This window comes from Sapajus apella, unplaced genomic scaffold, assembly GCF_009761245.1.
Source record: "Sapajus apella isolate SASKATOON/1434 unplaced genomic scaffold, GSC_monkey_1.0 scaffold25, whole genome shotgun sequence".
Classification (NCBI taxonomy): Eukaryota; Metazoa; Chordata; class Mammalia; order Primates; family Cebidae; genus Sapajus; species Sapajus apella.
In genome coordinates, this window is record NW_022436965.1 from 5,826,962 (window position 1) to 5,852,433 (window position 25,472).

Genomic DNA, 25,472 nt, shown 5'->3' on the forward strand with positions numbered 1-25,472 from the left:
CCAGTTAAGGAAACCAGTGTGTTGACTCTGCTAGTTGCTGATGTTAATACTCTAACCATATACTCAGGAAATGGGAGAAGTAACCAAGGGATGGGTTTGGGGGTCACTGTGATGGACCTGAGTCAAAACTCTACTTATACTGACTTCCACAAGACTCCACTCAATAAATGTGTGATGTTCTGGTTGCCCAAAGTTAGAACTAACTCAGCACGTTTGGTGAGCCCAAAAGGTCTAGGAATTTCTTTCAGCATTGTATAACTGTTCTGGTAATGGCTACAGGTTATTTTGTCGAATGCTAAGAGATAGATAATACATACTCGTGATATTATGTCAGAGTCCTTTCTCCAGGGCCTCCAGAAATTGAATTAAATCAGACCTGAGAACTAGATAAGGGTTCCTACTATAGTGGCTCAAGTCAGACTTAGTTTTTAGTAGCATACACCAAATAGGACTCTCCATTTTCGTTCTTTAGATCACATGATCTTCAGCCAAAGCCAGATCTGATGTTGGACTATACTGATTATCCTGTGGTTCCTGCTATTACAGTAACCATGCCCACCTGTCTTGGCTAGCAATTAAATGCACTACTTTGTCTCTGCCACAATACAGTCCTGAAAATGCCTATTGAATCAAGGAGTCTGTTTCAACTGAAGCATCTCCCACAGGCATCTCTGGCCTACAGACAGACTATACGGCTTTTCAAGAGTGCTGGTGCTCTGCTCACTAGTGTTTTTCTCAATGCCTTGGGAGAGAGAGTTGACTAGACTCCTATGAGGGATACAGTTAGAGGATCCCTCATATTAAATCCTCCCCAATATGGCCCCTTTTCTTTGATTTCTGTTCTCTACATCATACCAAAAAGTTTCTGGCATATCATCTCTAATTTAGATGAGCCACTGCTGAGTCAAAATGTCTTTCCACCAAGTAAAAAAGACTACTTTGAGCTGTTCAGTCTGATAGACTGGGCCAAAATCTCTGCTATAGGTTTACCCATAATGATCATTTGACCCAATTTAAAGTGACGTTCTGCCAAGCATGGTGGCTCACGCCTGTAATCCCAGCACTTTGGGAGGCTGAAGTGGGTGGATCACCTGAGGTCAGGAGTTTCAGACCAGCCTGGCTAACGTAAAATCCCGTTTATACTAAAAATACAAAAAATTAGCCGGGTGTCGTGGCACGCACCTGTAATCCCAGCTACTCAGGAGGCTGAGGCAGGAGAATTGCTTGAACTTGGGAGGCAGAGGTTGCAGTGAGCCAAGATAGCACCATTGCATGCAAGCTTGGGCAATGAGTGAAGCTCCGTCTCGAATGAATGAATGAATGAATTAAATTATGTTCTTTCTTTCAAGGTCCTACATACTCAGAATCTATTTCCACAGATATTCTCCAACTATCAATATTAACATCAAAAAAAAAAAACTCTTTCAGATCACACTTTATATTTGTGTCCCTAGGGCCTGCTGGGATCTGACTCAAACTTTGTCCTGGAAACAATGAGGGATTGTAGGGATAGGGCATATGGGCTTCTTTGGGCAAGGTAACTAACTCCTTTAAGTGAGGTTATTAAGGGGTTGGTCAGCCAAGGTAACAAGCATATCTGAGGGATTCTTTCAGCTTCAAATGAGGAGTCTGGGATTTAGGATACTCAACTCGTCGAAGTCTTTCCAAAACTTGTTTTTCCGCTCGTATTGCCCAGGCTGGAGTGGAATGGTGTGATCTCAGTTCACCACAACCTCTGCCTTCCAGGTTCAAGGAATTCTCCTGCCTCGGCCTCCTGAGTAGCTGGGATTGCAGGCATGCACCACCACCCCTAGCTAATTTTGTATTTTTAGTACAGATGGAGTTTCTCCATGTTGGTCAGGCTGGTCTCGAACTCCTGACCTCAGGTGATATGCCCGCCTTGGTCTCCAAAAGTGCTGGGATTACAGATGTGAGCCACCACACCCAGCCTCCAAAACTCTTATTCTCAGAATACCACTCTTTCCTGATCAGTGTCTCTACTCTCGAAAGACCCAACAAGATAAGGATTCTGCCAGCTTGCAGAATCCTAAGGAAAACATTCCCTAGGAAGTGGAGTATTCATTGCAATAGCTTATATTTATATGAGACTTAGTACTACACAGTGCTGTCTTTACATAGATTATACAATCCACAGCAGTAGTTATGATCATCCCTACTTCATAGAAAAAGAAACTCAAGCTAAACAAGATTAACTTCTTTATCCAGTGCCACTCTAAAACTGGCCAGCAGGAGAGCCAGGATTCAATCCCAGGCCAACTTCAGAGCTCATGTGTTAGCCACTTGGTAATCTTCCTTTATTGAAGAATATATAAAGACATGTAAAGTAAAAATTTACTTTAAAGTAATACTTATTTGGCCAAAGACAGTTCCGTAGAAACTCAGGAACAGAATTAATTACAAAAGAGTAATTAACCACTGCCCTATTGTATATTTCCATTTCTAAAACCTCTTAACCACTATACTTTATCATCTATGCCTATTTAGAAAACACTCAGTTTTTCGGCTTCATTCTCATTTTCTATGGCTGAGATTGTCCCATAGCTTAGTTTCAGAATGATAGAAAAATCACTACACACTCAACATTTTGGAGACAACAGGTAAAAACTCATTGAACTACAGATCTCTCTCAATAATCAGTTACAACTTGAAAATCTCAATACAGTTGATGAGAATCTACTATCTGAAGTCAGTCCAAATCTGTAAAGATTTTGTTATGTAACATAAGTCTTCACTGTTCCTGATAGGTTCTTGGAAACTGTGACTTTAAGCAAAATGACTTTTAATGACACCAATTTAACCATACGATAATTGATATAAACAAGAGTTAAGTTCCTATAACACATTTCTGGTTACAAAAACATCACCAAACTTCTAAGTAGAGACCCAAAACACTTCTAATATTAAACACTGAAATACATGTGAGCTATGCATACATCTAAGAAGGATCAATAAAAGCAATATATTTACCCAAGTTTTGGTAAATCAGTGAGTGACTGCAATTGTAATACTGGGGGGTTTAAATCGAGGAATAAATGTTTGCAAAGCAAAAACTATAAGGACCACCTTCTACGACTGCACAGTTCAAACACAATGACCAATATGGTGGGCTCACTGGGCATTGCTGACTGCATCACTGTTGTTTTGTTTTGCTTTCTCGTGATAAACCCCTTTGTGATTATCATTTACTTTACAAATTTCTATTTTACAATAATTTGTATTCATTTATTTTCCAACCTGCTTATTCCAGTTCAGGGTAGTAGATGGCCAGAGCCTGTCCTAGCAGCTCAGGGCACAAGGCAGGAACCAGCCTTAGACAGCATGCCATCCGATGGCCAGGTGCACTCACACTCACACGGGCATCATATAGACACATCAGTGAATCCAATTTGGGCATCTTTGGGATGTGGGATGAAGCTGTAACACCAGGAGAAAACCCACACAGATGGGAGAATAGGCAGACTCCACACAGAGAGCGGCACCCCCAGGGAAGTGATGATTTTTTGGTCATCAACATTGTAACGGAACATTTTTTCAAGGACCTGCTGTAACTTAAAGCATTTGTGTTTTACAGATAAAAAGAACCATAGACAACATCGACCCCTCCATCAGAGAAAACAAAGAACTAAGATATTTGGCCAGGGTTACACCACATTTAGGTACAAGAATGAGACAAGAGTGCAAGTGTTTTATTTTCATCTAGTTTTGGTTTGGTTTTGCCAAAGCAATGCATATACTTTTTTTAGCAAGTCAAATTAATTCTTAGGCGTGAAAGAGGTAAGAAAGAATCTAATTATTTTAAAATAATACTCCAATAGTACTCCTGTATTCCATTTTAGGCTTTATTAAATTCTAACTACAGAAGATAGGGATGATTTAATTTTCTTAAACAATTTTTGAGATATCCATTCTATGATTTCTTATCTTTTTGAGAGAGAGAGAGAGAGAGAGAGAGAGAGAGAGAGAGAGAGAGAGAGGAGAGAGAGAAAAGAGAGGGGGGGAGAGAGAGAGAGAGAGAGGGGGGGGGAGGGAGGAAGGGAGGAAGGGAGAGAGAGGGAGACAGTGTGTGTGTTTCTCCTTTCTGGAGCTTTTAGCATCTTTCTATCCATATTATGCTGGATGTGCTTCTTTTTTAAAAAAATTATTGTGCTAGGCATTCTCTAGTTTCTTTAAAAATTCAGGTCCTTCACTTTGGAGTCATTTTCTTACGTTAATAATTTTCTTTCCTTCATTCCATCTTTCTCTTCCTGAAACTTTCAGATGTCAGACTTCCAGGTACATTTTTTTAACTGTTATTTTTTACTCTATCTCCATCCTTTTATTATTATTATTATTTTGATACAAAGTCTTGCTCTCTCTCCAGGCTGGAGTGCGGTGGTGTAATCACGACTCACTGCAGCCTCGATTTCCAAGGCTCAGGTGATCCTCCCACCTCAGCCTCCTGAGTAGCTGGGACCACAGGCATGAGTCACCACACTTGGCTAATTTTTAAATTTTTTGTAGAGATGAGATCTCCCTATGTTGCCCAGGCTGGTCTCAAACTCCTAGGCTCAAGCAATCTTCCTGTCTCGGCCTCCCAAAAGGCTAAGATTATAGGCGTGAGCCACCACTCCTGGCCTTTATTAATTTCTGTAAAATACATTTCACATTACATTCTAGTACTTATGTTAGGGTTATTTTGTATTTTTAAATTGATATAATTGTACATATTTTGAGGGTACATGGGATATTTTGATACATGTATATACAATGTGTAACCACCTTCCAGAGGCCCCCAATTCCAAATACTGTCACATTGGAGCTTAAATTTCTAACAAATGAATTTTGGGGGAACACAATCATTTAGTCTATGGTATTGCATTATCTCTTTCTTATTTTCATTGTTTTTTTTTTGGCAAAACTTCTAATTATACCCTTTGACAACATCTCCCTATCCCTCTCTATGCCCAACTCAGCCCCAGGCAACTATGAGTTTGACTGTTTTATATTTCACATGTGAGAACATGCAGTATTCATTTATATCGGGCCTATTTCACTTAGCATAATGTTCTTCAGTTTCATCCATGTTGCCACAAATGACAGAATTCCCCCTTTAAAAGGTGGAATTGTGTTCCATTGTATGTATACAACATATTTTCTTAATCCAGTCATCCAGTGGACACTTAGGTTGATTCCGTATCCTGGTTATTGTGAATAATGCTGCAACAAACATGGGAATGGCTGCAACAAACATGAGAGGACATATACAATTAAAATACTGTTCACAATTGCGCAAGATTTCTTTTGTCTGAACTTTGACATAGAAAAAAGATTAGTTCTTCTCACAGACCTTAGCAAATTCAGTGTAATTTATTTTTTCTTTCCTTATTAAGAACTCTTTATCTTTTCACTTCAAGGAAGCACTTTATGGCTTCTCTTTGGTATATCCAAATTGTCGGCATCACTACCCTTGCATTTTGGGGCCATTAAGTAAAATGAACATAAACACTGCAGTACTATGACAATCAATCTGGTAACCATAACAGGTACTAAGTGACTAGTGGACGAGTAGTATGTACAGCAAAGATATGCTGGACACGAGGATAATTCATGTCCCAAGTGGAATGGCACAAGACTTTCTCAGGCTACTCAGAACAGTGTGTGATTTAAAACTTGTGAGTTATTTCGGAGATTTTCCATTTAACATTTTCAGAGTGCAGTTGATCATGGGTAACAAACCACAAAGGCAAAACTGTGGATAATGGGGAAGTTAATACAATGTGGCAACTCTGGAAATCAGAATCCCTTTAGGACTCCAGGGTTTGTTGTGTTTGCTCTTCGCTGGCCTTTTTTTTTTTTTTTTTTGACTAACACTGTAATATGTGCATTCTCTGCTGTGACCACTGAAGTCTCTGCTTCATTAGCTTAATGGTCAGCTAATAATAATTAGACAGAGATTTCCTCAAATGTCTTGAACCTGTAAGTCTCTGTCTTGTTAAAGTACTCTGTCTGGGGTATGCCTTCAAAACTCCGGCATGTAGTTTATAACTGTGCCTTACTTTTCACTTCCTGCTGAAACAGAGCCTCAGTGTCTGCTACAGGTGAGGTTAGTGCCTTAGATTTTTTTCTTGGGCATGGAAAGAGTCTTGCATATGTGCATTGCCTTCAAGCTGGCCCAGGTACACAATGAAACTTTTCAAAGCCCTCTACACTTCCTACTTTTTGGTCAGCTACTTTTTAGCCCTACCTGCCTCAGGCAACTACTGTATTAAACAACTAACTGCAGGGAACTATTTTTCACAAACAGCATGAAGATAGAGCTTTTTAAGCAAAGTGAGCTGAGTCCAGTAGGAGACATGTTTAGAAAAAAAGAGCTTTGTTGGATGCAGTGGCTCACGCCTATAATCCCAGCACTTCAGGAGGCCAACACAGGTGGATCACCTGACGTCAGGAGTTCAAGACCAGCCAGGCCAACATGGTGAAACTCCGTGTCTACTAAAAATACAAAAAATTAGCTGGGCGAGTTGGCGGGTGCCTGTAATCCCAGCTACTTGGGAGGCTGAAGCAGGAGAATTGCTTGAACTCAGGAGGCGGAGGTTGCAGTGAGCCAAGATCATGCCATTGCCATCCAGCCTGGGCAATAACAGCGAAACTCTGTCTCAAAAAAAGAGAAAAAAGAGCTTTTTAGTGAGGTTTCAGACAGGTCAGAGAGTGATAATTCTATGGAGTCTGATTTTTGGGGAGTTTCAAGGCTATTTTGGGGGAAACAAACTTCTCTGAATAGAAATACAATAGGAATTTAAGAGATGCATTTTCTCACTTGGCATTTCAGTTATTTCACATTTAGTTATCCAACTCAGAATCCTGAGCCTTTGTTTTCTCAAATGTATACACGGGACAAACTGTCTTCCTAAGGTTGAAAGGGTTAGAAATGATATAATGTAAAACTTATTACGAAGCTAAAGTAATCAAAATAGTGTGGTGCTGGCATAAAGACAAACATACAGACCAATGGATTACAACACTCTGAAATAAACCCTCACATATGATTTAGAACAAGAGCACCAAGATCATTCAGTGGAGAAAGGGCTAACTAAGAAAGCTGAATATCCAAATACAAATGAACAAAGCTGGACACTGACTTTTCACCATATATAATACTCCAAATGGAACAAAGATCAAGAGCTAAAACTATACAACTCTTAAGAGAAAACAGGAAAATCTTCATGACATTGGGTTTGGCAATCTTCTTGAGTATGATTCCAAAAGCACAGCCAAAAGAAAAAAGACAGACACACTAGACTTCATCAAAATAATAAAAAAAAATTGTACATCAAATGACACTATCAAGGGAATGAAAAGAAAACCCACAGAATGGGAGAAAATATTTGCAAATCATGTATCTGATAATGAATTACTACCTAGAATACATAAAGAATGCCAACAACTCAACAGTAACAGAACAACCCAATCAAAAATGGGTGAAGGACTTGAATACATTTCTTCACAGAAGATACACAAATGGCCAATATGTGCATGAAAAGATGCTCAGCATCCCAAGCCATTAGGGAAATGCAAATTAAAACCACAATGAGGCCGGGCATGGTGGCTCAAGCCTGTAATCCCAGCACTTTGGGAGGCCGAGGCGGGTGGATCACGAGGTCAAGAGATCGAGACCATCCTGGTCAACATGGTGAAACCCCGTCTCTACTAAAAATACAAAAAATTAGCTGGGCATGGTGGTGCGTGCCTGTAATCCCAGCTACTCAGGAGGCTGAGGCAGGAGAATTGCCTGAACCCAGGAGGCGGAGGTTGTGGTGAGCCGAGATCGCGCCATTGCGCTCCAGCCTGGGTAACAAGAGTGAAACTCCGTCTCAAAAAAAAAAAAAAAAAAAAAAAAAAAAACCACAATGAAAGGAGACATCCAATAAGATAGCCATTATAAGGATACCCATTAGGAGAGTTATTTTAAAAAGAAGAAAAGAAAATAACAAGTGTTATATAGAGGATGTGGAAAACCCAGAACCCTTGTTCATTGGTGGTAGGAATATAAAATAATGAAGCTGCTATGGGAAACAGTTTGGAGTTCCTCAAAAAATTAAACATAGAATTATCATATGATCCAGTAATTCTATTCCTTCATATATACCCAAAATAACAGAAGGCAGAACTCAATTACATACTTCTGCAATAATGTTCACTGCAGTATTATTCACAATACCAAAAAGCTTCCATCAACAGATGAATGGGCAAACAAAATGTGGTACATACACACAATGTTATTCAGCGACAAACAGGAATGAAATTCTGATACATGCTATCATGTGAACCTTGAAACTAATGTGTGATTCCACTTAACATGAGGCACCTAAAATAGTCAAATTCAAAGACAGAAAGTAGACTAGAGGTTACTAGGGGTTGAGAAAAAGAGAAATGTGTTATTTTAATTGCATAGAGCTTGTTTGGGGTGATGAAGAAGTTTTAGAAGTAGACAGTGGTGATCATTACACAACACAGTGAATGTACCTAACCCCACTGAATCACACACTTTAAAATGGTTAAAATTGTAAATCTGGTTATGTATATGTTACCATCAAAAAATTTACATAAGTACCCAAAGCCTTCACACTACTTTTAGTGAGCCTTCTGTCCCTCAGTTGAGACAGTGATTACAGAAATTACTTAGATAATACTTTATGAAACCTTGGTTGGTAGTGATGGTCAATAGCATCTTCTCTCCGCCTCCCCCAACACACATCCATGCACACGCATACACACACACTAAATACACTCAATACTCTATCAAATACCTACAATTATTTTTCACAAAGGATTACACAACCAGTAATTTCACTAATGATGCAGTTTATATCCTCTCATACTAACAGATAAAAACACATACATTCTCTAAGCACAAAGCTTATATTCACAAATAACTCTCTGCTTAAAGACAAAATTTCAATTAATAATCACCATAGGAATTTAGTTATTTAATGCAACTACTAATCTAATGTCATCAACAAAATCTAAGCAACTTTATCACAAAACCAGGGTTATATTCAGTGGGCATGCATTAATAATCTTTACAGCTTTAACATTACACCAGAAAAGGAATTGAATATATAAAAGTTCCCTTGATTTTTGGTGGTTTTCAAATTTCATGGCACAGATTACAAAAAGAAAAACCCTGTAAAAACAGATTTTAAATATTTTCAATAAAATGGTAAAAAATTGAATATATACCTTTAAGCTTTCATACCGGGCTGAAGATTTAAAACATCAAGCTGGCCCCAATCTGTCAAAACTGACAGGTAAATATTTACAATGACCAGACAGAGTTTAGTTACAATGGTACTGGAGGTCTACACTCTCCTATCAAAAACGCTTTAGGGTTAATTTCTCAACGCAAACATGTCTTTTTAAATACTGTGATGTATAAACTTGGAAACATACCTAGAGTTTGGAGAGAGATGAACAATAACACACAAGTCAATCTTATTTCTGACCTGTAAACAAAGCCCTCTGGCTCCCAAACACCCGACATTGTCCCTCAATATAAAAATTATAAACAGCAGAATGACCTTACCCCACTGGCTGACATTTTTCTAGAGAATCATCTTTCAATACGTATCAAAGCAGGGCTCAAGCTCCATTAACCTTCTACAAAGTGTAATAGAAGGGCACCAAATTTATAAACTGATATGGCAACCCAAAATGATACACCTTTCAAATGGAAACAAACTTTTTCCGATTGTTGTATGTGCCATGTTATTCTTGAAACTTACATAGCTACAAATAAGAAAAAAATTAGGGAAGCTTTGAATATATCTTGTACTTTTCATCAAGGCTAAAGTGCAAAATATCTCCATTATCTCTGGTATTTTAATGGGGGAAAACATCACAAATAAAAAAAGAAATGAAGTGACAGCAGAACTAATACAAAGAAAGCACTCTGAAATATACACTTGAAAACTATTATTTTACTACCAATTTAATTTTTCTTTCTTCAGCAAAGTCTGTCAATGAACCAAGTTCTCATAGAACTTAAGATTTTGTTTCATTCTTTCCAGGACCAGAAATTCCAAAATTACAGGGAAAAAGAATGGAAAAAAATAACACTGAATGACAATGGACACTAAGTTCATAAAGAACTTCTTTTTAAAACGAAATATTATGGAAGAAAATACCACAAAAAGAATAATCCTATGAGAATTGTTTTTAAGGACAGTAAATTTGAGCCTTGGGTCTTCATGAAGATATTACAATTTATATAGAAAACTATAAATATACAGGACTCCGGGGGGGGGAGTCAGAATACATAATATTTAACATTCTATAGGACTAAAAATCTTTTGAGGGAAGTGGGAAAAGGACAGCCAACTGAATCTTTAAGAATTCAGAAACTATGAAAAATTCCTGGGTCAAAAAGGTGCTCCAAGTGGAACCACACTTTGTGGGGGGGAAAAAAACACATGAAACTTCAGATATATTTTTCAAAGGAAAGAAAAAAGTACTGAATAAATGCAATCCTAGCCGAAAAGGAAATCTTAAATTAAGGGGAAAAGATCTGAATAGTGTAAACAAGTCTGGCTCAGAAAGGAAACTGAACAACATATCCAAGATCTGTCCATAAAAGTAACGCCAGTACATCTTTAATATTAAAGAAATAGGCTATAAAAAATTCAGTCTCAGAATTGGTTTTTAAAAGCTCATTTGTGCTCCTTTGTAGGTGCGTAGTAAAGTTCCATAGGTTTGTTCACTTTCCAGTATTTCTCACTGACCAATTCCAAAGAAAAAGAGCCATTCAATACCTAAAACAAAAAAGAAATTATGAAAACTGCTGAAACCACAATAATAATGAAACTAAAATAGAAGTCCACAGAATCTTTTTTTTCAAATCTTAGGAATAACATTGTGTTGCAGTTTTTTACATCATTTATCAGATTCTACCCCACCATTTGCCACTCAGTTGGTCAATGTGCTCCCAGTTTCAACAGTCTATTATTTTAAATACTCACAGTGAACTGGCCACTGGCTGTTGCTATATAAATGGTATACTGCTTCTCACTGGCTGTATCAAGGTTCATCTGGTTTGATTCACCTTTGCTTCGAAGTTCTTCTAAAGCTAACCTCACGGCCAGATACTTGGATAAGTGATCAACAGTGGCATTACCTGAAGTCTTTATGTATCTGGAAGAATAAATCATTAAAAATTTCATTTCTAGAATATGCCAATGAGAAAAATGTACTTAAATTATGGAACTAATACATTTCTTAAGAACTAAGTAAAATGGAAATGTCTCAATTACTGACAAAATAATATCAGAAATTTACTGCTCTACAATCTAAATTTCTTACTGATAAGTACAGAAGAGGGGAAAGTAAACACTCAACATCTTGCTGTCAGGCCATGAAAACTTCACCTACCTTATCTTCTGCAAAATATGATACACAGTGCCAAAAATTAAACAGAAATAAACAAAGTACTGAAGGGGAAAAAGGAACAACATATCCCTCCAACCCTAATGATCAGAATCTGCTGGCTATAGCAGCAAGAGAAACAGAATAGGAGCAGATTTCTTATTGTCTAAGAATTAAAATGTCTTTTTTAAGACTAAGCATAGAAATGTTAATTTGGGCCGGGTGGGCACTTTGTCAGGCTGAGGTGGGGGGATCACTTGTGGTCAGGAGTTCGAGACCAGCCTGGGCAACATGGCAAAACCCTCGTCTCTACTAAAAAATACAAAAATTAGCTGGGTGTGGTGGTGGGCATCTGTAATCCCAGTTACCCGGGAGGCTAAGGCAGGGTTCGCCTGAACCCAGGAGGCAGAGGTTGTAGTGAGCCGAGATCATGCCACTGCATTCCAGCCTGGGTTACAGAGCAAGACTCTGTTTCCAAAAAAAAAAAAAAAAGAGGCCAGGCTCGATGGCTCACACCTGTAATCCCAGCACTTTGGGAGGATCAGGTGGGTGGATCATGAGGTCAAGAGATCAAGACCATCCTGGCCAACATGGCAAAACCGCGTCTCTACTAAAAATACAAAATTTAGCTGGGTGTGGTATTGCGCGACTATAATCCCAACCCCTAGAAGGCTGAGGGAGGAGAATCACCTGAACCCAGGGGCAGAGTTGTGGAGGCTGAGCCAAGATTGTGCCACTGCACTCCAGCCTGGCGACAAGTGAGACTCCAATCTCAAAAAAAAAAAACCAGAAATGTTAATTTGGGGATTTTTAAAGCACAATACATCATTCAATCCCTCATTCAATAAATATTGATGTTTACCTGCATTCAATGGCAGGCAGTGTGCTGGAGAGACAGTGATAAAGCAGCCATTCTTGCCAGCAAGAGTTTTAGAGCCTATTGTTCCTCTAGTAACACTGTTAAGAAATTTGAATGGCTCCCTTTTCCTTCTCTACCAAGGAGAGTCATTTCTTTCAGATGTGCAACTCTGAGTGGAAAGCTCATGAGGGAGGAAGAAGAAAGCAACAATCTAGACACCTAGTAACTGAAACCCCACAATCAATGGGATGACAAATATTGCTCCTACTTACACAAGACTGCCTTTTACCTCCAAATTAAACATTCTGAATTTAGATAATCTGAAACAAATCCACATACTTACCTTGTCTGTGCACTGTCATCTTTTTCCATAAGTGTGGGGTGAGGCCTGAATACTAATTCAATTTCACTAGCACCATCCATTACTGGATCAATTGCCACTGCTGCATTGTTATTATCAAGCTCAAGCCCAGAATCATCAGATGTTTTGGTCCGTTTGTTACTAGGGCCTGCTTCCTGATTGCTATGTGTGGAGGCATTACTACAGTGTGAACTGTCACCATTATCTTCTGCTCCACTACCATTTTCAATCTGTTGTTTCTTGCCTCGCTGCAGTCTAGTCAAGGGGGAGAAAAGGATGCATAAAGTTTACTTTTAGGCCTTTAAAGCAACAAATTTGAAGCATGTCTGCTATTGAACTTTAGAATTCCAAAAAATATTGGTAACTGAATTTGCTCTGAGTTGGATGACACTGTTTCCCCCATGTTCCTGAAAGGTCTAAAAAAATCTCTCTCACTCACAGGCTAATATTTAAATGATTTTACAAATGTTTCTATTCATTTAATAACTTGACTGGTCAGACATGTAAAATTACATCTGTAATCGCAACACTTTGAGAAGCCAAAGTGGGAGGAGCTTAAGGCCAGGAATTTGAGACCCTATCTCTACCAACAACAAAAAAAATTAATTACTAAGGGCATGGTGGTGTGCACCTATCATCTCAGCTACTCAGGAAGCTGAGACAGAAGAATGAATGGCTTGAGCCCAGGAGTTCAAGGGTGCAGTGAGCTAGCATTGCTCCAGTACTCTGGCCTGCACCAGAGTGGCACACTCTCTCTTTTTTCTTTTCTTTTTTTTGAGACGGAGTCTCACTCTGTTGCCCAGGCAGGAGTACAGTGGTGCAATCTCGGCTCACTGCAACCTCTGCTCCCAGGTTCAAGTGATTCTCCTGCCTCAGCCTCGTAAGTAATTGGGACTACAGGCACGCACCACCACGTCCAGCTAATTTTTTTTTTTTTTTTTTTTAGTAGAGACAGGGTTTCACCATATTGGCCAGGCTGGTCTCAAACTACTGACCTCATCATGTGCCTGCCTCAGCCTCCCAAAGTGCTGGGATTACAGGTGTGAGCCACCAGGTCTGGCTGACGGTATATCTTAAAAATAATTTTCTTTATTAAAAGACTATAAGAATTATTGGCAAATTTCTACATTCTGAGCATTTTCTCTCATAAGATTACAGGTCTGAAGAAAGGTATGATTCAGATACGAAAATGTAAAAATTCTTAGGGAAGATACTTATTCCACTTTAATTAGAAATTCTTAAGGAACAAGATTTAAGAAAAATAGTTAAGTACTTCCTCCCTGCTGATCTTCCTCAAAGTCAGCTACAGTGATGCAAAATGATTCTACTGAGGAAAATGTGATGGTATCTAAATAACCAATGTGGACACAGAAGCTGCTCTTTAACAAGCTCAGATACTAAAACGAATTACTGGTAGGGCAATGCACTTTATACATACAATCTTGTTTACTCTCCAAAACAATCTCTCAAAGCAGCTACCATTACTGTCATTTTCTAGTTGAGAAAAGCAAAGAAACTTAGGTACAAGATTAAATAATTTGCCTACCGCTTTACAACTAATAAGAGCCAGAGCTAGAACTAGGATGTGAACCAGACCACATTCTTTCTACCACATTGCCTGTCTCTCTACCTGAACATAAAGGAAAAAAGAGGCTGGGTGCGGTAACTCATGCCTATAGCACTTTGTGAGGCCGAGGCGGGAGGATCATGAGATCACGAGATCAAGACCATCCTGGCCAACATGGTGAAACCCTGTCTCTACAAAAAAATACACACACAAAAAAAGAGCTGGGCATGGTGGCGCACTCATGTAGTCCCGGCTGCTCGAGAGGCTGAAGCAGGAGAACTGCTTGAACCCAGGGTGCAGAGACTGCTGTGAGCCGAAATCGCGCCATGCACCACAGCCTGGGCAACAATGCAAGACTCCATCTCAAACAAAAAGAAAAAGAAAAAAGAAGGAGTATATGGTGTAAAAGAAATATGAAAGAATGCCGGGCACTTGTAAGAATACTGTCATTTTGTTTATTGCCAGAAAAAGGAAATTACAGTCCAATGGTTAGGAAAGATGCTCAAGAACTCATATTTAAAAAAAAAAAAATCCTGCTTACAAAATCTATAGATTACTGCAAAACTAAGAGGGGATGACTAGTATGCTAAATAACAAACTATGATTCAAAAATATATAAGCATACACAGTGGAATATTATTCATCCCTAAAAAGGAAGGAAATCCTGCCACATACTACAATATGAATAGTCATACTGAGGACATTTACATAAAATAAACTAGGCACAAAAGTACAAATACTTAACTTGGTGGCCTATGGTCAAGTAAAAAGAGAAATAAATAATACTACTACTAAATAACAACAACAAAAAACCCAAAAGTACAAATACTGCATGATTTCACTTACATGAGGTTATCTAAAGAAGGGAAATTCATGAAACAAAGTAGAATGACAGTTACCGGGACATGGGGTGGGAGAGAGTGGGGGTGGGGGAATGAGGAGTTAGTGCTTAACAGATACAGGGTTTCAATTTTATAAGATGAAAAGAGTTCTATAGATAGGTTGTACAACATTGTGAATGTTCAGCTTTGGGGAGTCAATAGCTTAAAAAAAAAAAGAATGTACTTGAACACTACTGAACTCTACACTTACAAATGGTTAAGATGGAAAATTCTATGTCTTTTACCATAATTTTTGGGAAAAAAAGAAAAAAGCATAAACAGGCTAAAATGATGAAACAAAAAATTAAGAGCACAATATAAAGACTAAAATATCTTCTAAAATCTACAACTAAAGCAAATGAAAAGTTATTTTAGTTGACCATAAATTACAAAGGCCTAACAGGTTTATTAAGACTCAATATATTTTTATCCCACAACTCCTTCCGAAAAGGATTGATGTGACAGAGCTACATTAATGTAACTGCAGGCAGCATTTAAAGAACAGTGTTCATATGAAAGACATACTGGTCTATTATATCCTATATTTATCAAATCACATCTATAATATTACATACTGTCCTGATGGTAGCATTTTAAGAATGACACCAATCTTGAGTGTCATGAGGAACAAAAAAGAAATGAGGAATGTGAATATTAAGCCTTAAGAGGAATATGTACAAACATATATCTATATATAAAAATATCTGAAAACAAGTAGAATCTGAAATATACGTAAAAGTCAACATAAGTATTTCAACCTAAGACAAATTCAGACTGCTGCACATGAGACTTTTAATTCGATATAAAGGAAAACTGTAAACAAAAATTCACACATCAAAAAATATTTACTAAGCAGCTACTACTTTAAGCCAAGCACAGTTCTAAATACTGGTGTTATAAGAGTCAATGAGCCTGCGCACGGTGGCTCACACCTGTAATCCCAGCACTTTGGGAGGCCATGTCAGTGAGGTCAGGAGTTCAAGACCAGCCTGGCCAAGATGGTGAAACCCTGTCTCTACTAAAAATACAAAAATTAGTAAGGCATGGTGGAGGGTGCCTGCAGTCCCAGTTACTAGGGAGGCTGAGGCAGGGAACTGCTTGAACCCGGGAGGCAGAGGTTGCACTGAGCCAAGATTATGCCACTGCACTCCGGCCAGGATGAAAGAGCGAGACTGTTTGAAAAAAAGAAAAAAGTCAATGATGCTGACAGTCTCTTCCCATATTCTAGTGTAGCAGGTAACATAACAGAGAGTGATAGGTGCTATGGAGAAAAAAATGAGGCAGGGAGGGTAAGGAAGTATAGAGTCCTAGAATGGAAGCTGAGAACTTAAGCAGATACCTGCTAAGAAAGTGAGGTAGTGTGCCATGTGGATTACCTGGAAAAGGAGGGTTTCTGAAAAAGAGTACTGTAAGTACAAAGGCTCTGAGGCAGAAGCATTCTTGGTGTGTTCTGAAGAACAGTAAGGAAGCTTGTAATACAGTTGTCAACAAAAGAAAAGAGTGCCTATCACATAGCCCCACTACTAGAAATGTATAAGCAAACTTGAAGGAATATATGCAAAGGACAGTCTTGCTTTTAGTAAAAGACTACGGTGAACAACCATTAAAGTCCTTCCAACTCTTAGGAATGTAAAATTATTTTAAAAATAAATACATTTAGCATTTAGTACTTTATTATACTTTGATAAATAGAGTGATAGGTCAGTTTAATACTGTTAGAATGGAGCACATCTTTGAACCTTTAAGCCAGTGGTTTTTGACCTTGTCTACACTCCACAATCATCTACAGAACCTTAAAAGCAGAAATATCTGGGCCCTGATTACCGGGACAGGGATAATACCTAAAGCCGTGCGATTTAAAAGCTTTCTGAATGAGTCTGATGTTCAGCCAAGGCGAAAAACACCAGACTGAGATGGGGCTTTATCATCTCCTTCTGTGGAAAACGATGATTATCCTTGAGGCCTGAAGAAATGAGATGATAATGTCAGAGAGGAAAAAAAGGATGAGGGTAAGGGAAAATGCCCAGATTATATAGGGTCTTGGAAGCCATCATTAAAGTCTTTTGGTTTTTATCCTATCAGATGGCTCCGAGCAAAGGAAAACCATGATCTTCCTCTCAATTTAACAATATCTCTAAGGGCCAGGTTCTGTGGCTCACGACTGTAATCCCAGCACTTTGGGTGGCTGAGGTGGGTAGATCACCTGAGGTCAAGAGTTTGAGACCAGCCTGACCAACATGGAGAAACCCTGTCTTTACTAAAAAAAAAAATTACAAAAAATTAGCCTGGCATGGTGGCAGGCACCTGTACTCCCAGCTACTTAGGAGGCTGAGACTGGAGAATTGCTTGAACCCAGGACGCAGAGTCTGCAATGAGCCAAGATTGTGCCATTGTACTCCAGCCTGGGCAAAAGGAGCAAAACTCCATCTCAAAACAAAACAAATAGTATTTCTGGCTGCTGTGCTGAGTATAGGCTATGTGGGAGTAGGCATGGGAAGTAGAATAACCAGTTGGGAACTTATTTCAATACATCAAATGAAAGACTGTTATGGCCTGAATGAATCTGGATATACTATGCAGAAAGTAAAAAATATTTATTTATTTACGGATTGGAATACAGGATGTGTGAAAGAGATTTAAGTGACTCCAAGGTTTTTTGCTTAAGCAAGTGGAATGACAGAGTTGGCATCAACCAAAATGAGTAAGAATAAAGAGAAGTAGGGGGTAAGTTCAGTACTGATTATGTTATGTCTGAGATGCTTATTAGATACCCAAAAGGAGATGTGTTGAAATTTCAGGTAAATCTGGGCTGGATATACAAATTTGGAACTCATCAGCATATAGATGGTAAATTAAACTATGAAACTGAATAAAATAATCTGGAGTCAGGTTTTGTACTGAGAAACACTATTCTCTGGGACACTCCACCTTTAAGAGTTTGGGAAATTAAGGCCGGGCGCGGTGGCTCAAGCCTGTAATCCCAGCACTGTGGGAGGCCGAGGCGGGTGGATCACGAGGTCAAGAGATCGAGACCATCCTGGTCAACATGCTGAAACCCCGTCTCTACTAAAAATACAAAAAAATTAGCTGGGCATGGTGGCGTGTGCCTGTAATCCCAGCGACTCAGGAGGCTGGGGCAGGAGAATTGCCTGAACCCGGGAGACGGAGGTTGCGGTGAGCCGAGATCGCACCATTGCACTCCAGCCTGGGTAACAACAGCGAAACTCCGTCTCAAAAAAAAAAAAAAAAAAAAAAAAAAGAGTTTGGGAAATTAAAATCAAACTACAAAGGAAACAGGTGAAGGAACAGCTAATGGCATACAAAGGGAACCAGGAGAACAGGGCCTCCTGAGAGCCAGGTAAAGAGAATTATTCAAAGAGAAGTTAGAAATTGTGTCAAATGCTGCTAAGTAAGACAAAGTCTGAGAATCAGCCATTAGATGGCACAATGAAGAGGTCACTAATAACACTGATAAGGGCAATATGATGGGGTAATGAGGATGAATGTCTGAGTGGAGGGGGTTCATAAAAGAATGGAAAAAGAACTGGAGATACAACTCTTTCAAGGGATTTTGCTATAAAGATAAGAGAAGAAATAGAACGGTAAGTCGAGAAAGAAGTAGGTACAAGAGAGATTTTAGTATTTTAAATGAAATACCCTTTATACCTGCACAAAAGGTAATCAGGCAGTCTACTATTTGTTAACTGTATTTTACCTTTTTCAAAAAGTAAATTTATTTTTTAATAAAGTATTCAGAAAAACAGCTACCCTCTCTGACCCTTTTTCCCATATACCTGTTCATGGCCTGTATCTTCAGTCCTTCCTCAATGCTGTGACTGAGTGCTTGCTGATTATTGTGCTTGTTGATCCTGGCTAATACTCTCTCTTGATGAGCTTCATACTCATCACGACTTGGATAAATTTTGCTGATGAGTGCATCAAAGTTTGGGTCTGGCCTTAATGATCTTTTGGAAACTAGTTTTTTCCGACAGGTAGGACATTCTTTGTTGCTAAATAAAAGGAGGGGAAAGCAAATGTAAACAATCCTAGTATCTTTGGGCTAAAGACAAAAAAATACAGCTTCTGGATAGTTACCACCTTTATTCCAACACCTTTAATAAGACACAGAAATTTAAACTGATTAACCTGAATTTCCTCGAACATCTGACTAATGGGTAAGCAAGATTTTAGAAACCTCACTCTATACCACTCATCAAAAGAAAAAATTTGAGTATTTCCCAAGATAATTTATATATAACCATCTTAGAAATAAAAATCTATTCTTTTCTAAATTTCCCCTTTCCGATAACCATGCTTTACATGGAAAAAATAACCATATACATATATATATGTGTGTGTGTGTGTATACATATATACACACATACATACATACATATTTATATGTAATAAATTGTTTTATTGAAATACTTTCATAAGAATATTATTTTATATACTTAAGTGGAAAAAATCATGGTTTTATGCTTTGTAATTTCCTCAAAACAAATACTCATCCTATGAAACTTCTAAAAATCAGCAATCTCAAAACAAAGATTTTCCCATAATTAAAACTTAGTGACTTGAGAAAGATTTCTAATTTTCAATCAAATACTTACAGAAAATGTATTTTTCAGCCAAGCACAGCGGCTCACACCTGCAATCCCCGCACTTTGGGAGGCCGACGCAGGCGGATCACGAGGCCAGTTCGAGACCGGCCTGACCAACATGGTGAAACCCTGTCTCTACTAGAAACACAAAAATTAGCCGGGCATGGTGGCACGCACCTGTAATCCCAGCTACTCAAGAGGCTGAGGCAGGAGAATTGCTTGAACCTGGGAGGCAGAGGTTGCAGTGAGCCAAGACCGCGCCACTGCACTCCAGCCTGGGCAACAGAGCAAGATTCCATCTCAAAAAAAAAAAAAAAAAAGAAAAGAAAAGAAAAGAAAATGTATTTCTCAGCCAGATGCAGTGGGCTCAAGTCTGTAATCCAGCACTTTGGGAGGCTGAAGTGGCTGGATCACCTGAGGTCAGGAGTTCGAGACCAGCCTGGCCAACATGGTGAAATCCTGTCTCTACTAAAAAAAACAAAAAAGTAAAACAAAATAGCCAGGCATAGTGGCAGATGCCTGTGATCCCAGCTACTCGGGGGGCTGAGGCAGGAGAATGGCTTGAACCCAGGAGATGGAGGTTGCAGTGAGCCGAGATCGCGCTATTGCACTCCAGCTTGGGCAAGAAGAGTGAAACACCATCTCAACAACAACAACAAAGGAAGAAGAAAAAAAGAAAATGTATTTCTCAAACCCCAGAAAGCACTCCCATGGTACAATTTAAGTACCTAGTATAGTAAGTCTTTTCAACATACCCACTTCTAAGGGCTGTGATGATACAGTCTGCACAAAAACGATGCAAACACTCCTTTGTAGTCATGGTGTTCTTCAACATATCCAAACAAATTGGGCACATTAATTCACTATGTAGACTTCGAGGTGAAACCACAATTTCTAAGCCATCTGTTATTGCCTCCTGTAAGAGAGTTACTTCAAAATTAAAAGCTGCTTAATTTTTTATTATGGACAATTATAAAAGTATTGGAAATGGTAAAAAAAAAAAAAAAAAAAAAAAAAATGAACATTATATGTACTCATCAGCCAGCCACAGCCATTGTCAATTCACAGCTAATTTTGTTTTGGCTATAAATGCCTACAGCTCCCCTCAGCCCCACCACCACTACATTATATAAATGCTCTTAACTTTAAAATGCTAAAAATAACATATTAAGGTATTTAAAAGCTAACTAGTGGGAAATTAGCCTGGTACAATAAAAAAGCACTGAATTTAGAACCATATACCTTAGATTTGGTCTAATTCTAGTCATATTAACTGAGTCTAAACCATTATTTAACATTGCTTTCTTACCTGCAAATGGAGAAACCACTAAAATAGCCCTCAGAATATGTTCATCTTCAAAAGTAACACCATTTTCACAATAAATTATGTTTCATGCTGCCCATTAAAATAAGATTCCAATATTCTCTAGTTTATAAATAGCTTAATAGAATTTCATTTTTAAAATACTTTGAACCCCCAAAATTCTTTTCCACAGACCAGTTTTATACAAAGTGGTTAGCTTCTCACCAGAATATATCCAAAGTATAAAACTGTCATGCCTAAAAATGTTTCTCTCCAAATGCATCTGGAGTTCCAATGTAAAATTTCAGGACATATCTCCCCTGCTGCAGAGTGATTAGTGAATCCTACTTGCTTCATCACCATTACCCATCCTCCCCACAAGCTGGCAGTAAGAATATATATTACTCGGCTCTAATGCCACCAATATCAACTCCTATGGATTGAGGAGAGTTCTAGCATGGTGAGAATTGTAAAGCAAGATGCAGGTATAAGTAAGCGGCTTTCAATAGGCTCCTGTGCTTCCTGTTTCCACTGGCAGTTTATCATACTTGTGCTTTTTTTTATATGGTCAGAGATGGATTACTCCAAAAAGAGAAACATAGAAACTATAGCTATTGTTCATAAAGGGCTCAACTATTAATAAAATATGCTTGTTAGATTTCAGCCTCTCTATATAAATAAATTACATAAATATGAATATATATAAATATGAAATTAAAAAATATTTCTTTTTTTCTCTTAATTTAACACTTAGACAAACTTTTCATTTAGGAAACTATCACTTGGAGTATACTGATGACCCAGAGAGTAATCAAGTGTGCTCTCCTCTCCTTCTTTAGAACACACCTAACAAAATCCCAACCCTGGATAAATTCAACCCTCTACATTCTCCTCCAGGGCTGTACCTGTGCAGATGTGTAGCACTGTGGAAGAAAAGAAAGAGGGAAAGCCCCCTTGGTAGAACCAAACATTTTACAAGCCTCATATGGGTGTTCAATACTGCTCAGAAACTGGTTTCTTCTCCTTTCTACACACTATTTTACACCTTTTCTTCTATCTGCTGACCTTTTTCCATCTGCACTTTCAAAAAACTACCTTACCTCAATTTATTGAGATATTTCATTAAAAGAGAGTTCCTTCATTTCCTCTCTACCAAATCTATACATCATCTTCTCTCTTGTTAGAAGGAGAAACTATATACCTCTTCCTATCAAAGGTATATTCCTTTGTACCTTCTTAAAGACATCCTTCTTTTTATTATTCTGTTTGCTCTCAGGCTTCGGCAATCTCTCCTTCTCCACTGAATCAGCCTAAGAGATTGGAATCTCAATTTAGGCTGCGGCACAGTAAAACATGAATGATGCACCCTAGAGCTGTGCAAGGGGAGAGGGAAGATGGGCACGCTATCTCCATCTTTTTCTTGCTTTGAGACGGAGTTTTGCTCTTGTTGCCCAAGCTGGAGTACAATGGCGTGATCTTAGTTCACTGCAACCTCCACCTCCGGTGTTCAAGCGATTCTCCTGCCTCAGCCTCCTGAGTAGCTGGGATTACAGGCGCTCGCTACCACACCAGGCTAATTTTTTGTATTTTTAGAAAAGGTGGGGTTTCACCATGTTGGCCAGGCTGGTCATGAACTCCTGACCTCAGGCGATCCACCCCACCCGCCTTGGCCTCCCAAAGTGCTGGGATTACAGGTGTGAGCCACCACACCCGGCCTCTATCTTCATCTTGCAAACAAAATTGAAAACTTAATTTCACATTGCATAGCCAAATTTCTCTGAAGCACTGCCTATTCATCTTTTTTCACTTCTACCCTCCCCTTACTAGACCATTTACATATAATTATCATATCCTTGATTCATCATGTGAACCAATGATGAGAATGCATCATGATTCCATTCAGCCCTCAACCTGTACAATCTAATCAGGTTAATTTGCTCTTGTCAAGGTCACCAAGTACATACAGTCAACCCTTGACATCCATAGGGGATTGGCTCCATATCAAAATCCTTGGATGCTCAAGTCTCTTATAAAAAATGGCAGGATATTTGCATATAAATTAGGGATATTCTCCCATGTACTTTAAATCAGGGGTCCCCAACCCTCAGGCCATGGACAGGTACTGGCCTGTAGGAACCAGACCGCACAGTAGGAGGTGAGTAGCCGGTGAGTAAGCATTACTGCCTAAGCTCTGCCTCCTGTCAGATCAGTGCTGGTATTAGATTCTCATAAGAGTGTGAACCCTACTGAGAACTGCACATGCAAGGGAGCTAGGTTCTGTGCTCCTTATTAGAATCTAATGCCTGATGATCATTTCCCACCCACCCACCCTGATCCATGGAAAAATTGACATCCATGAATCTTGTCTCTGGGACTACTGCTTTAAATCATCTCTAAATTACTTGTAATACTTAATACAATACCCATACAGCACCTCATTTGCATGGATTCAACATACTACTTGGCACACAGAAAATTCAAGTTTTGGTTTTTGGGACTTTGTGAAAATTTTTTGTTGAATTTTTTCGATTATGGTTGCTTGAATCCACAGATGTAGAACCCATATATGTGGAGGGCCAACTGTATTGTCAAGTTGTATTTACACCCTTCTAATCTTCAGCTTATTCAGCCTGTCACTAGTGTTAAACACATTAACTACATCATCCTTCAAATACTTCCTTTAGCTTTGAAAACCCCCTCTCCCAATCTCCTGTTTTTCCTTCCTTTTCTCTGGATGTTCCTCTCAGTCTCCTTCACTAGCTCCTTGTTCATTACCTAATTTCTAAATGTTGAAGCAGCTCTGGATGAAGTTACAGGTCCTCTGCTCATCTCTCTGGATGATTTTATCCATTCCTATTGCTTAAAATGTGCTGTCAATCCCTAAAATTTTGCATTTAGTTCAGACGAATATAAAAATTATCTCTAGTTAGCATCTCTGCCTGCCTGTTGCATAGGAATCTCAAAGTCAGTCCAGTATTAGGCATGGTTACTGCCTTCACACCTGCTCCTCCCCTAGTCTTTGCCATCATCTCAAAACAGTCTTCCTTGGAACCTTATCAGTACTTATTAGAGCAAGGAGTACCTGCCCAACTTTCTATAACTTCTCACATGTCAATTTTATAGATACTTATTTTTTCAATGTCTGTAAAGTCCATGGTTGGTGCTACTGTTTTATTCACCACTGTTCACCCAGTACCTACCACAAGAGTTTGTAAACAATATTCAAATTATTTGTTCAATCAGTGAACAAAGTGTTAGCCAACATACGGAAGTCAGGAATGCTTACATAAAAGGTATTATTACTGTTTTTCTATTTAAGTTTTCATGTTCTAAAAATGTATCCCAGTTTACATGCCTCATATGCCCCTTAGCAGTCATCTTAGTCATTACCTGAGGTGTTCGTTGTAATTCATATAAACTGAGTTCCCATGTTTTGCTTAATGGTTGAGTTCCATTTGTCTGCACAGCCTGAGACATTGCTAGAAATAAGAGACAAAAACAATTTTAGTATTTGAAAGGGAAGTGCTATGGTATAAATGTATGTGTCCCACCAAAATTCCTAAGTTGAAATCTAATCTCAAATTAAGAGGTGGGGACTTTGGGAGGTGACTATGAGGGCTCCACCTTCATGAATGAAATTAGTGCCAAGGGAATCTTTTGGCTTTTCGAGCATGTTTGGACACAGAGAAGCATCTATAAGGAATAGGCCCTCACCAGGCACTGCATCTGCTGGTGCCATGATCTTGGAATTACCAGTCTCCAGAACTGTTAATATATTTCTATTGCTTATAAATTACCCAGCCTAAAGTATTTTGTTATATCAGGCTGAATGAATTAAGACAGGAAGTAAATCTCAAAACTGATTTTTAGGAATTGTTAATCTTAATAAAAACAAATTATTCACTGGTTCTCAAAAATTAAAAAGAAGAAAAACTCAAGAATCTTTACACTTATAAATATGAGCTACTTGACAGTAAAAGCCTACTACTGACTTCCAAATGCCCAGGAGCTGGCATACAGAAAGTGCTTAACATATCAAAAGGGCTTAATTACTACTGAATGTAGAGCAGATTGTTTTAACCCAAAACAATAAATACTTTTATGAAATTCATGGTCATGGAGTTTAGAACAAATTCAGGAAAATTTCAGATTCTTCAGCATAGCTATCTAGTCCAATGTTGTCCAAGATAAAAAATCTGCTTTATAGTACTTTAAACCACTAGTCATTCTGCCTCTTTCACAGCTTACTCATGAAAAAATCCCTACCTCATGTTCAGAAAGCTTTCCTAATGTAGAAACCTAAACTGCTATCTATTCATCCTATAGCTGCCCTCTGTAGACAAACTAACAATAATAATAATAATAATAATAATAATGTCTGAAAACTTTTCTACAAAACTTTCAAATATTTGGAAAGTGGTATCATATTCCACCTGATTTTTCTTTCCTTTTGGCTAAATATCATAGTTCCTCCTATTG

General features: G+C 38.5%; 1 protein-coding gene across 2 annotated transcripts in view; it reads right to left on the bottom strand.

Annotated features, from left to right (window-relative positions):
- Positions 1 to 8,842: 8,842 nt before the first annotated feature.
- The window catches only part of RNF2 (ring finger protein 2), a 47,357-nt gene continuing 30,727 nt past the window's right edge, over positions 8,843 to 25,472 (bottom strand). For both annotated transcript variants that reach the window (XM_032291158.1, XM_032291159.1), the window contains exons 2-7: positions 24,384 to 24,472; positions 20,446 to 20,606; positions 18,881 to 19,096; positions 12,621 to 12,893; positions 11,016 to 11,187; positions 8,843 to 10,808 (exon numbers count right to left, since the gene is read on the bottom strand). In XM_032291158.1, coding sequence (XP_032147049.1) covers positions 10,707 to 10,808; positions 11,016 to 11,187; positions 12,621 to 12,893; positions 18,881 to 19,096; positions 20,446 to 20,606; positions 24,384 to 24,470 — 1,011 coding nt within the window. In that variant the 5' untranslated portion in view covers positions 24,471 to 24,472 and the 3' untranslated portion in view covers positions 8,843 to 10,706. The remainder of the gene's footprint in view (positions 10,809 to 11,015; positions 11,188 to 12,620; positions 12,894 to 18,880; positions 19,097 to 20,445; positions 20,607 to 24,383; positions 24,473 to 25,472) is intronic.